Source organism: Salvia hispanica, chromosome 6, assembly GCF_023119035.1.
Source record: "Salvia hispanica cultivar TCC Black 2014 chromosome 6, UniMelb_Shisp_WGS_1.0, whole genome shotgun sequence".
NCBI lineage: Eukaryota > Viridiplantae > Streptophyta > Magnoliopsida > Lamiales > Lamiaceae > Salvia > Salvia hispanica.
Window position 1 is genome coordinate 43,748,591 of NC_062970.1, and position 12,090 is coordinate 43,760,680.

General features: G+C 37.7%; 2 protein-coding genes and 1 long non-coding RNA gene across 9 annotated transcripts; 1 reads left to right on the forward strand and 2 right to left on the reverse strand.

Moving 5' to 3' along the window:
- Window positions 1-2,005: 2,005 nt before the first annotated feature.
- Window positions 2,006-4,405, reverse strand: LOC125195892. 3 transcript variants are annotated; one of them, XM_048094170.1, is made up of 2 exons: window positions 3,873-4,405; window positions 2,006-2,046 (listed from the first exon to the last, which is right to left on the reverse strand). In XM_048094170.1, exons 1-2 carry the CDS (start codon window positions 4,399-4,401, stop codon window positions 2,015-2,017), a joined length of 561 nt encoding a protein of 186 aa, XP_047950127.1. In that variant the 5' UTR covers window positions 4,402-4,405; the 3' UTR covers window positions 2,006-2,014. The 3 variants fall into 3 exon arrangements, with proteins under 3 accessions (XP_047950127.1, XP_047950125.1, XP_047950126.1); XM_048094168.1 differs by lacking the exon at window positions 2,006-2,046 and adding an exon at window positions 2,520-2,625; XM_048094169.1 differs by lacking the exon at window positions 2,006-2,046 and adding an exon at window positions 2,533-2,616.
- A 1,156-nt stretch (window positions 4,406-5,561) lies between these two features.
- On the reverse strand, window positions 5,562-7,300 carry LOC125195893. Of its 3 annotated transcripts, none has more exons than XR_007171798.1 (3): window positions 6,761-7,300; window positions 6,193-6,310; window positions 5,562-5,999 (listed from the first exon to the last, which is right to left on the reverse strand). XR_007171798.1 is itself a non-coding variant. In XM_048094172.1 (2 exons), exons 1-2 carry the CDS (start codon window positions 7,287-7,289, stop codon window positions 6,279-6,281), a joined length of 561 nt encoding a protein of 186 aa, XP_047950129.1. In that variant the 5' UTR covers window positions 7,290-7,300; the 3' UTR covers window positions 6,049-6,278. The 3 variants fall into 3 exon arrangements, 1 of the variants encoding a protein (XP_047950129.1); XR_007171799.1 differs by having other exon boundaries at window positions 5,562-6,028; XM_048094172.1 differs by lacking the exon at window positions 5,562-5,999 and having other exon boundaries at window positions 6,049-6,310.
- A 213-nt stretch (window positions 7,301-7,513) lies between these two features.
- LOC125193732 lies at window positions 7,514-10,366 on the forward strand. 3 transcript variants are annotated; one of them, XR_007171619.1, is made up of 5 exons: window positions 7,514-7,828; window positions 8,031-8,837; window positions 9,252-9,307; window positions 9,855-9,915; window positions 10,095-10,366. It is a non-coding gene; the product is annotated as an uncharacterized LOC125193732 (long non-coding RNA). The 3 variants fall into 3 exon arrangements; XR_007171618.1 differs by having other exon boundaries at window positions 7,514-8,837; window positions 9,154-9,307; XR_007171617.1 differs by having other exon boundaries at window positions 7,514-8,837.
- Window positions 10,367-12,090: the final 1,724 nt, after the last annotated feature.

Sequence of the window (12,090 nt, forward strand, 5' to 3'; positions counted from 1 at the left end):
TTAGTTGGAAGTCTACCTTGCAGTCAACGGTAGCTTTATCTACGACAGAGGCAGAGTATATGGCTATTACTGAAGCTGTAAAGGAGGCAATTTGGCTTCATGGGTTGCTGAAAGAATTGGGTGTTGGTCAGAAACAACTTGAAGTATATTCTGACAGCCAGAGTGTTATTCATTTAGCAAAGAATCAGGTCTTTCATGCAAGGACGAAGCATATTGATGTTCGTTATCATTTTGTGCGGGAAATTCTCGAAGAAGAGGAAATTGTCATCAGAAAGGTTCCGACTTTGGAGAATCCTGCAGATATGTTGACCAAGGTGGTGACGAGAGCCAAGTTTGAACATTGTTTGGACTTGGTTAATATTCTGCGAATTGGAGCTGGCGCTTGACTGCGCCAATATGAAAGCACCGCGAGTCGGTTTGTTTGGATGGAGAAGATTTGTGTCCAGTGGGATTTGAAATTTTGCCAAGGTGGAGATTTGTTAAATATTGGCCTACAATATTTGACTTTTTGTCAAAAATTTTCATCCCACATCGAAGGGGAGTTAGAAGCTGGGGGGAGTAGCTGCCTATAAAAGGAGCACTCCTCCCTCATTTGTAATACACCTCAAATTTGTATTCTCTTCTCCATTTAAATATAAGTGGGCTCTGCAGAGGGTGCTCGGAGACGTAGGCAATTTGGCCGAACTCCGTTATCAAAGTTTCGGGTGTGTTCTTTCTTTATTATTTATTTTGTTCCGCATTTATTTCTGGGTTTGCTTTTTTGCTGTGATATTGTATTCAATATTATTTGCAGGTTTCGTAGTAGTGTTTTGTACACTGAATGATAAATTCTGTTTGGAGTATGGTAATTAAGAGAGGACAGTGTCCCCACCAGTCTTTCCAGAGAATTTATTTGGGGAAGTAATTTTATCGAGGTAGACCCCATTGGGTTAACTCTAAAATTACTGAATCGGTTCATTTCACTATTTGAGAGAAAATTTGCCCGGTTTTCTCAACACTCTGGACTCACCAGCAGCCCCGTTCTCCGTCTCTGCTGCCCTCAAGTCCGCCGCTATGTCGAGTTCAGACATGAATTGTTGTTCGGCAGTCCCGAACCCGCCTGAAAACTAGGATTGAATCCTTCTTCCAAAGTTAGTTTCTTGAAACTTGTATATGAATTGGTGGAGGTGGAATTGTTTGTAACAGCTTCTTTCTTTCTTTGCTACAAAGTGAACTATGGATATATTTTGTGTAGGTGCGTAGCAGCGTGAGTTTCACTTTTGCGAGATGAAGAAATAAGAATGATGAGTAATTGAGGTGTTAAATTTGGTGTCTTTTGATTTTAGAGTGAGGGAGATCAGAAGTCACGGCGCTGGAGTAGAAAAGGCGCCACTCTTGGGCTCAACAAGTTGATTTGATGATTAGGCTCAAAAGATTGTAAATTAATTCCTTAAGCCCATGTTACTTGTAAATAAATTAACTGGGCTTTATATTTATTCTATAAATCCAAAATAAATAGATTCCAATTAAATCCTTTAGCAAGGCCTAAATAAAATTTTCGGCTTGAAAACTTGTCGTCCTTTCGAGAATTAAAAGATAGCAAAAAGTCGGGGTGTTACATATTTAAATTGACTAATATCTTTAATGTTGCATATATTTTGTAGTATAAAACTATAAAAAAATGAGTCACTTTTATTTTAAAATATATGATTATATTTATGGGGATTGGTTATGCAATATGTAAGTAATATAATAAAATTTGCGCATTTAATTAAACAGTAGAAGCAACCAATAATATAATTCAAAAGTCTAATACTCGCTCCGTCCCTGAAAATTTGTCACCTATTTTTTTTTTCGTTCGTGCCTAAAATTTTGTCACCTTTCACTTTTACCATTTTTGGTAGTGGACCACATATTCCACTAACTAATTCTCACTCACATTTTATTATAAAATTAATATATAAAAATAGGCCATACATGCCACTAACTTTTTCAACCCACTTTCTATTATAATATAGATCCTCTCGTTCTTCTACTATCTTTTCCACTGACGCCACAGCTGCTTCACTGCAACCATACAATGAAATCGATTTCAGCGTTGCTATTTCTCCAACTTCACATGGGATTTCCTCGAGTTCGGATATGTAATCGGGACAAAGCTTCTCGAGAAGTGGAAAGTGGGAGCTGTCTGACACAATCCAATTTACTAGACCTTCACAACCCGACAGCCGTAGAAACTTGAGGTTCTGGAACTGGCCTTCAATTGTTTCCCACTTACCGGTTCTGAAGACACCAATTGTTAATTTGAGCTTCTCAAGAAGAGGTAACGAACCGATTTTAGGCAATATGTCTTCCAACTTTGTGCCAGAAAGGCTTCCAACAGCCAACTTCTTGATAGAGTTGGGGAAATTAATCCTCAGCAAAAAGTCACCACTTTGACGAAATGTGTAGAAGTGTAAGCTTCCCAATTTACTGAAGCATTGAAGATAGCTTAGACAGTTTTCTCCCTCCATTTGATCCGAAGTGTATCCTATACGTAATTTCTTCACATTGGGAATTCTTTTAACCACATCCTCATTCAATAACGAATCCACAACTCCTTTGAGTGTTTGCAGATTCTCCATAATGACAATGTCACTATCGTCACTAGGAGGATTCGGGAGAATCAATTTGCACAGCCCAAATTCAAGATGCCGAAGTTGATGCAGTTTCCAAATTTCATTTGGTACATAAAGATTGTTCCCAAAATATGAACAAATAATCAATGTCTGTAGATTCCAAAGAAGATCAATTGAACTAGAGAATCTGGACTCATCATGAATATTGATAGCAAGGTACCACGAGGTCACCAATTCCAACACGTTTTCTACGAAATAACAATCGAAGATCCTGAGACGGTAGAACTTCCACATCCTCACTATATGCTACTTCGTCGTAATCACATATTATGGAACGAGCATGTGACAAAGATCCTAACAACCTTCCTGATTTAAGAACGCTTCGACGTTCGCTAATACTAGCCGGAGGACCATCTCCTATGACATGGTAAAATCTTTCCTTTTCAGCTTCTTTTAAACACAAATCTCGCAACAAATCATGAATTTTACAAAACTTAATGTTTCCAGTAGACCCCAATTCATCTATTAAAACGAGATTTCGATCAACCAATTCCTTAAAATACTCTCGTGCAAGTGTTTCCAAACATTTTCCACTCGTTGGTTTTAAAAATCCTTCAGAAACCCATAACTTTTCAAGCATTGATACACGGATACAGTCATCTTCCCCAAAAACACCCATGTACAAAAAGCATGGCTTTAAATAGTTCGGCAGATAGATATAGCTCATCCTCAGTATTTTCAAGCAAAATCCATCGTTACTGTTAATAACAATTGAATTCAAATTTTGCTCTATACGCTCCCAACATTCTTTTGTGCGCTCAGACTTTGCCAAAAGACCTCCTATCGTAGCAATTGATAAGGGAAGTCCTTTACAATTTGCTACAATATTCTTTCCAATATTCTCCAACTCAATTGGACACCTTTCTTTCCAGAACACAGTCTTACAATATAAATCCCAACTACTAGGCTCATCTAGAAATTTCATGCCAACTATTTGGTTATCAGGAAAGAAAAATTTTATCTTCTCCCACACCTCTATGCTCCACATATCATCCATTATTACGAGATATCTCCTACCAAACAAAAACTGGTATAATTTTTGTCCCAATTTATCCTCACTCAAAGCACTACTTGAATCTCCACTTGCTCTAAAAAGAACTTTTCTAAGTATTTCTCTAACATTATAAGTTTGAGAAATCGTAGTCCATGCACGAATATTAAAGCGCTCCTTAACAAGTGCATTCTCAAATAGATTCATGGCAAGAGTGGTCTTACCAATTCCACCCATCCCCGTGATGGGGATGATTTGGAGGTTGAGTTGATTTCCAGCGAGCTTATCTAGAACTTCAAAAAACACTTCTTTAGAGCCCACGATCACGTTTTCTTTCACAGTGGGAGAAGACTCCGACAAGGCAGCAACGGGTTTCTGCTTGGTCTGAGCTTCAATTGCAATGCTCATCACCTCTTTGTTGATCAGATCCATTTCTTCTATCACTTTCTGAAGATTGTGATAGAAGTCATGATCTTCAACGATTATGCATCCATTGTGAATTTGATCGACAATATGGGATTCGATAACATCCTCAGCCGCGTAAACTGCATCAGCAATGCGACGCTCCAATGGATCAGCTTCGTGGCTCTCAGCAAAAGGGGAAATATAGCCATCAAGAAAATCCTGCAAGAAGGTAATGTTTTGAGTGAGGGATTGAACTTGTGTTTCGTCGATAGAAATGGGAGGGGAAGGATGTTTCTCGAGGGTATTGATGATATGCATAAGAGAAACCAGAGCTCCATAAGCAGCCATGATTAACAACTCTCTCTATGTGAATGAAAATGAAGAACTGTAATAGATAGAAAACTTATCTTGTATTGTGAAGGATGCATATGTGGCATCTTGAAATCCACAAAAAATGCTGCACTTATCCTATCGAATATGTACATTTTAATTTACATGGATCTTAGTTACACTCCCTCCGGTATCGTTAGAAGTCCCATTTTTTATTTGTGAGGGTTTTTAATAATTATTTGACTCTTTAAACAAAAGTGGAAAAAGTTAGTAGAATTTGAGTCTATGTTTATTATTGATTTTATAATATAATATGAGTAGAGTGAGTAAGTAGATTGTGGGTTTACTTGCCTAAAATAGTAAAATAGTGGAGGCTGTTGGGAGGTGGCCACCTTCCCGGCTGGAGAAAGATGTAGCTGACCGTGGGAGAACACCATCTCCACAACACTTGGTGTTCAGATATGGCTAAAGTTCAAAAGAACTTAGACTGATCAGTCGAACTTTAGCTCATAAAGAATTTAGTAAGCTCGGGCGTTTTAAGAGAAAACTATAAGTGTTACTGTGATGGCATGAAAATATTTTCAACAGATATGTTTATATTTCGGCAATGTGTTCACTGAGTATCTTTGTACTCAGCCCTGCATATATTTCTATATGTGCAGGTTGAGGTGATGGTGGGTGAGTAGAGTTTACGATTTTCATTTTATTTTATGTAGAGGCTCTCGGAGGTGCATGGCTCCATACATGTTATCATGTTCATCTCGCTACATACTAAGGGTCTAGATAACATTGGCTGTTCTTCCATATTGTGATAAATATCTATTGATGAATAAGGTTTTAAATCAACAGCAGTCTGCCTGCCATGTGGCCCATGGCCATCGGCATGCCGCCTCACTCACCACCGCCATTCCATCAGCCGCGCCTCGGGTCCGACCCAATAAAGTGCACCGTTTTGTGTACCCTAACGCCATTTCAAAACGCATTGGCATGACTTATCCAAGAATAACTACTCTTATAAAATCTAGTATATACCTCTCAACTTTTAGAAATTTCAGATACAAAACTATCAGCAGCAAACCTTGCTCCAAAATCCCATTTTTTTTAACTACAAAAAGACGTTAAAATTCACAATAATCTTACTCAAAATTGTGTGGAAATTCACAAATAATATTAGCTCATTTCTTCTCTAAATATATGTATATCACAAAAGGGATATTCAAAAATATGATTCTTTTTCAATATTCAAAATCTGCAAAATCCATTTATCATGAGTTTCATCCTATGAATAAAACAGATACACTCTGTTTCTCAGCTCCAACCAACTGCAACCCCCACTCTTCTTGATCCCCTTCCGGCTCATCACATCTCTCGTCTTCATCGCATCGACCCATCTCCCTCCCAAGGCATTGCTATTTGACAGCAGGACATATGCCCCAGGCTTCGCCTCCGCAAGCTCTGAGAGCTTCTTAGACACCCTCGACCCCAACTCTTTGTCCCTGTCGGTTCTGCAGCCGCTGAGCAAAGCAGACTATGCGTTCTCCTCGGGTTCACATGGCATGCTCACCACGCACGTGTAGTGCTCTCCATCGAGTCGAAGTAAGCAAGCCCATTTTCGACTAGACCACAGTGAGAGCAAACAACAACACTGACAGAAATAAGAGCTCATATGCAAATCCAATATTTATCAAATGAAAAACAAGATGGAGAACAAATTACATAGAAACACAATGCATGATCTTACAGTAGAGCATAAGTAAGAAACATAATGCTTGCTCTTAAAAATTACAACTCTAATACATTCTGAGCTACCTCGGTCTTGACAGTTTTCGGCATCTTCTAGTACTTACGAACACAAAGGTCTAATTGCTCTCCATAAAGATCCACATGTTCTTCTACTATCTTTTTCGCTGACGCCACAGCTGCTTCACTGCATTTATACAATGAAATCGATTTCAGCCAGACAACTTTCTTTCCCAAACACAATTTTACAAAATAAATCCCAACTTATCTATAAATTTCATGCTAACTATATAACACTCGTTCAACTGAGAACTTAAGTCTGTTAGCCTAGTTGTTACGATTATTCGACTCCCATTATGGTTATCAGGAAAGAAAAATTTAATCTTCTCCCAAACCTCTATGCTTCACATATCATCCATTATTACAAGATATCTCCTACCGAACAAAAGCTGGTATAATTTTTGTCCCAACTCATTCTCAGTCAGATCACTACTAGAATCTCCACTTGCTCGAGAAAGAACTTTTCTAAGTGTTTCTCTAACATTATAAGTTTGAGAAATTGTAGTCCAAGCACGTATATTAAAGCGTTCCTTAACTAGTGCATTCTCAAATAGATTCATGGCAAGAGTGGTCTTACCAATGCCACCCTTCCCCGTGATGGGGATGATTCGGAGGTTGAGTTGATTTCCAGCGAGCGTATCTAGAACTTCAAAAAACACTTCTTTAGAGCCCACGATGACGTTTTCTTTCACAGTGGGAGAAGACGCCGACAAGGCAGCAACGGGCTTCTGCTTGGTCTGAGCTTCAACTGCAATGCTCATCACCTCTTTGTTGATCAGATCCATTTCTTCTATCACTTTCTGAAGATTTTGATAGAAGTCATGATCTTCAACGATTGTGCATCCATTGTGAATTTGATCGACAATATGGGATTCGATAACATCCTCAGCCGCGTAAACTGCATCAGCAATGCGACGCTCCAATGGATCAGCTTCGTGGCTCTCAGCAAAAGGGGAAATATAGCCATCAAGAAAATCCTGCAAGAAGGTAATGTTTTGAGTGAGGGATTGAACTTGTGTTTCGTCGATAGAAATGGGAGGGGAAGGATGTTTCTCGAGGGTATTGATGATATGCATAAGAGAAACCAGAGCTCCATAAGCAGCCATGATTAACTACTCTCTCTATGTGAATGAAAATGAAGAACTGTAATAGATAGACAACCAATCTTGTATTGTGAAGGATGCATATGTGGCATCTTGAGATCCACAAAAAATGCTGCACTTATCCTATCGGATATGTACTTTTTAATTTACATGGATCTTAATTTAACTCCCTCTGGTCCCTATTAGAAGTCCCATTTTTTATTGTGAGGGTTTTAAAAATTATTTAACTCTGTAAATAAAAGTGGAAAAAGTTGATGTTAATTGATGCACGCAGGCTTGGGTTCATGTTCTTAATTATGGAGTAAGATTAGGGAAGATTATTTTCGATTTTTAGCGAATTTTGTTTATGAGGATACTGTTTTGCTAAATCTCCCAAGTGTGTGTGTATTCACTCAGTATGAATCAGAACTGTGTAATCAAATAGTTTTTTGATATGATCATGTGCGACTAGAGATCCAGTGAGGAGTTAGAGAACTAACGGTTACACTTTTTTCCATTTAAACTTTCTGTTGCAGGTGCGATATTTGCTGGAGCCAAATGTGGTACACTGTCACACTCCTCTTAGGACTTGTTATTTGAGTGCTCTTATAGGTTCATGTGTAGGGCACAAGTAGTACATTATTTCTTGTATTCTATTTCTGCATATCTCTTTAGAAGTCATATCCTTTTGACATTGACAGAGGACTTTCTGTTGGCATGTTATCTGTTGGCATCGCGTTTACCCATCGTCCTCCCGAAGCATAGCTATTCAACAGAAGGACATACGCGCCAGGCTTTGCCTCCGCATGCTCTGAGAGCTTCTCAGATGCCCTCGAGCCCAACTCCTCGTCATGGAAAGGACTGGTTGATGGTAAAGGACTGGTTGATGGTAAGACTGGAAATCTATACTTCTGGAACCCAGTGACCAACGTCACCCAGTATGAGAAACCTGTTGCCTCCCCTGTTTTGAGCTCGGCAGTTGTTAGTGATGCTTTGGGTTCATCTGCTCAAAAGGACTCACAGTGCCGTGATGAAGGCAGAAACAACAATGCTGGTTCATTGAAGCCTGCTTCAGATCCGGGAGCTGATCAGGTGCTTCAAGTTTTTATATATATATATATATATAGGGTAGTGTTAAGCTACTTTTACACCTTAGAGTACTATTTCCTTCCTTATATCATCCACTAGATTATAGTAGTGGACGGTCAAGATCAATCTTGGTAAATGGATCCCGGCTTGCATTATTTGTCATATGTTGTGCATTATGAGGGTGTATTAGTAATCACACCATAGCTCAGAAACGTTTTAAAACGGAAAGGCCGAGAAATTAGCGGGATTTTGTTATTCCTTCCATCTGCTCATTCTCTCTCACTCCATCCCATCAAAGCACAACTTCTCCCCTCATTCAAAGCCCAAAAACCCTAGCCGCCAAAAGGGAAGCTGCAGATTCCGAGCGCCGCCGTCAATCGTGTCAGTGAATCGCGACGCCGAGCGTCGATTCGGAGTCACCGAGTTCAGGGTTTTGTACGCTTGCGCCGGTGGACGTCGATTCAACGAATTTATACAGAAAAGGTGTGTTTTTAAGTCTTGATTTGTAGTTTGAAACACTTCAAATCGCGGTTTTTTTGTCAGGTAAGGCTCCGCACAGTAATCGTCGTTCGTTTTTTTGGGCGATGGAGTTCCTTTTTGCTGTAATGCACAAAACTTTTGTTTTTTTTATAAAAAAATTACAAATTTCTGAGTAGCAGTGGTTGGGTTATCCCAATTTTCAAGTATATTCATGGTTTCTATGTTGAATTTTGTTTGGTCTTTGAAATTGGCATTTGAAACGTACTGCAGTGGTTGAATTTGCTCTAAGACTACAAGTTTTCTTTTACATCTTTTGTAGGTGATAGATTTTGGACAAGATTTGGGGGTTTGTTGACGAATTAACTTTGGTTATGGTGTAAAATCTAAAGTGTGTTCTGTTCTTCTTGCGTTTGTTAGTGTGGGAATGTCGAAAAGATGGCGCCCCTTCAGAAGCCAGCTAACGCAGGCCGAACGTGAGAATGCCTTGCCTTTTAACTAATTTGATAGTATTTTTTTACACTTATTATAGTGCATTGTTCAGTATTTGTTATGCATTTGTGTCATTATTATTTGCATTATAATTCTATTTTTTCTCTGTTGAATTGTTGTCACATTATTAAGCGCATTAGCTGCATTATATTGATAGATTTCACCATTGTTGATGTATGTGCTCTGTAATAGTCATTATTAGGTTGGAATTGTGCAGTATTGGTTATTTGGAATCACAGATGTACATTATTAGGTTGAAGTTATGCATTATTAAATGGTCTATTAGCATTACTGTAAGGTCATACAGCGGAAATTTTAACAATGACATAGTATGATGTTGTCACTTATTATGTTGCATTATTCAGTGATTGTTGTGCATTTTTATCATTATTATTTGCCAGAACTGAAAGTAATGTTATTGATCTCGATCCTGTAAAATTGTGACGTTTTCAGTAGCTTTCTGAATTTTTTCTGGGTTTGTAGTGGATTTCGATCCGGGACTGAAAGTGATGTCGATTTTGTGTCTTACAGAGAACAAATGACGAAGAGAGGTAGAGTAGAGCATACAATACCCCACCAACAGACTACGAAGGTTACATACTAGTGCCCCTGTGTTGATGCATTATTTATAGGTTTTGTGAATTATGAAGGCTTTTCTTTGCATTATGACTGATACTAAATTAATATTAGCCATTATTAGATTATTATGTTGCATTACCCAGTGGACATGATTGCATTATGTTTCTGATTTATTGCATTATACATTGACAGACATGTGTTACTGTGAGTTAAGTTATACAACCAGAGATATGCCACCGGGTTTTGGAAGGAGAGGCCGCCAAAGTTCGTCTTCGAGAAGTGGGTCGAAGATTACGAGCTGAATTGATCACATGAGTAGTCATTGAAACGCTCTTTAGTTTATTTTGAACAATGTGGTTTTTTTTAGGATAGCACATTTTGGAATGAAAAAAGACAAATTATTTGTTGGTCAATTTTGAACAATACTTAGCTCTTGCTAAATGAAACATATTGTGGTGCTAGTGTGTGCTGTCGTAATCAGAACATATATAATGTATGTAATGAGCCAAGTAATGCCAATGTATTGATTAATAATGTCAAAAAGGGTAAGACGTTAACAGGATTTTACTGAACTCTTGCTAGGCTGGCTATGCAATAATGAAACAAATGATTCGAATAATGTACAGAATGTGCTTAATGATGCAGAAATAAAATCTACAACAAGTTCTGTCGTGGCATGTAATAATGCACATAATCATGAACGATAATGCATGGAACAAGAAGGTTAATAATGCAAGGCTAATAAAATATTTTTAATATAAAGTTCATCGCTACAACTATTTAATGCAAACTATATGTATTCAAAATGCACATTATCAGAATAAAATGCAAATGTAGTATGCATGGAATGTTCACTGTAGTATGTACAGTAGTAAGTTAACGGCTAGAACAAAAAAATGAACAATTTTTTCATTTATAATGCACATTAACGTGCAAAAAATGCAAACGTATTACCCCTAGAGTGTTTACATTGGTAGGATTACTAACAATAACATCAAGCTTTCTTCTTTCCCTTACTCAGCTTTTTCTCCTTCAACATCTCCTTAAGCATAGGACAATTTCTAGAGTCGTGATGCCCCATCTCATGGCACGCCTCACACTGTCTTAGAGGCCTAGAAGCGTCCTTCAAAGCCTTTACAAAATATGCATTACAAAGTCTATTATATGCATTATAGAAAGATACATGTCCCTTATGTGTATAGGTTAAGAGAACTCCATAACCCAGACGAATTGTAAACCATATAGTATGATTTAATGAAACTCGTTCACTTTGAAGAAGACAGTGGTACTTAGTATATACTAAACCCTAGCCCCCAATGGTTCACTGCACGGGCATACACATCGTAGAAGGCGAAACAAAAATCCAGAGATTTGAACTTCTGCCCAACCACAGGTTTCAAATCATTCGAGCATTCAGGTACACAACCACTGCACACGATCAAAAAAAATCTCAGCTAATAAACAATAGCCCGTGCATTATCTATCAAATATTTTACAGGTATACAGTAATGACTCTACATTATATGTATCTTAACACACAGCACGAAGTGTAATTAACGCGTCTCCACCATAAACAATACAAAATAAAACGTGCATTATCTATATAATTATTTACATTATACTGTATTAAATCTACATTATTTGTATCTAATAACACAACACTCTATATTACTTAACGTGTAAACCAAAAGCAAAACCCAAAAAAATTGGAAGAAGTTTGGGTTAGTATGTGCAATTTGAAAATTAACGAAACTTTGATACAATAAACTATGACTTATCTGAAAGAATTACCTTCGTCCAAATAAGCTTCATCTATAGTGGAAGAACCACCTTCTTCCATTGAATTAACGAAAAACGCACACAATGCAGACGTCCGGGAACAATTGAAAGAGAAGAAAGAACAATGATAGAGAAGAAAGAACAAATAAAGAGAAGAAAAGAACGATGGAATTCTGGGAGAAGAAGAAATAAAATCAACGCAATATTTGCTGAAGAGAAATTTATGGACTTTCCATAACCACCTAAATTGTCATTACCTTTTAAGCCCTTTTCGTTATTTTTAATTAAAAAAAAAATGCACAATCAGGCCTTAATTTAGGCCATTAGATGTTAATAATGAAAGGATGAGATTAAAAAGGAAAAAGCATATAACATAGGAAAAGCATTTGAATACACCTCTATATATATA

Coding starts and splice junctions, on each gene's coding strand:
- LOC125195892 (XM_048094168.1), bottom strand. CDS start 4,401: ATGGCTGCTTATGGAGCTCTGGTTTCTCTTATGCATATCATCAATACC. Junction 2,626..3,872: donor CACGGGGATGGGTGGAATTG/GTAAGACCACTC, acceptor GAATCCTCCTAG/TGACGATAGTGACATTGTCA.
- LOC125195893 (XM_048094172.1), bottom strand. CDS start 7,289: ATGGCTGCTTATGGAGCTCTGGTTTCTCTTATGCATATCATCAATACC. Junction 6,311..6,760: donor CACGGGGAAGGGTGGCATTG/GTAAGACCACTC, acceptor GTATAAATGCAG/TGAAGCAGCTGTGGCGTCAG.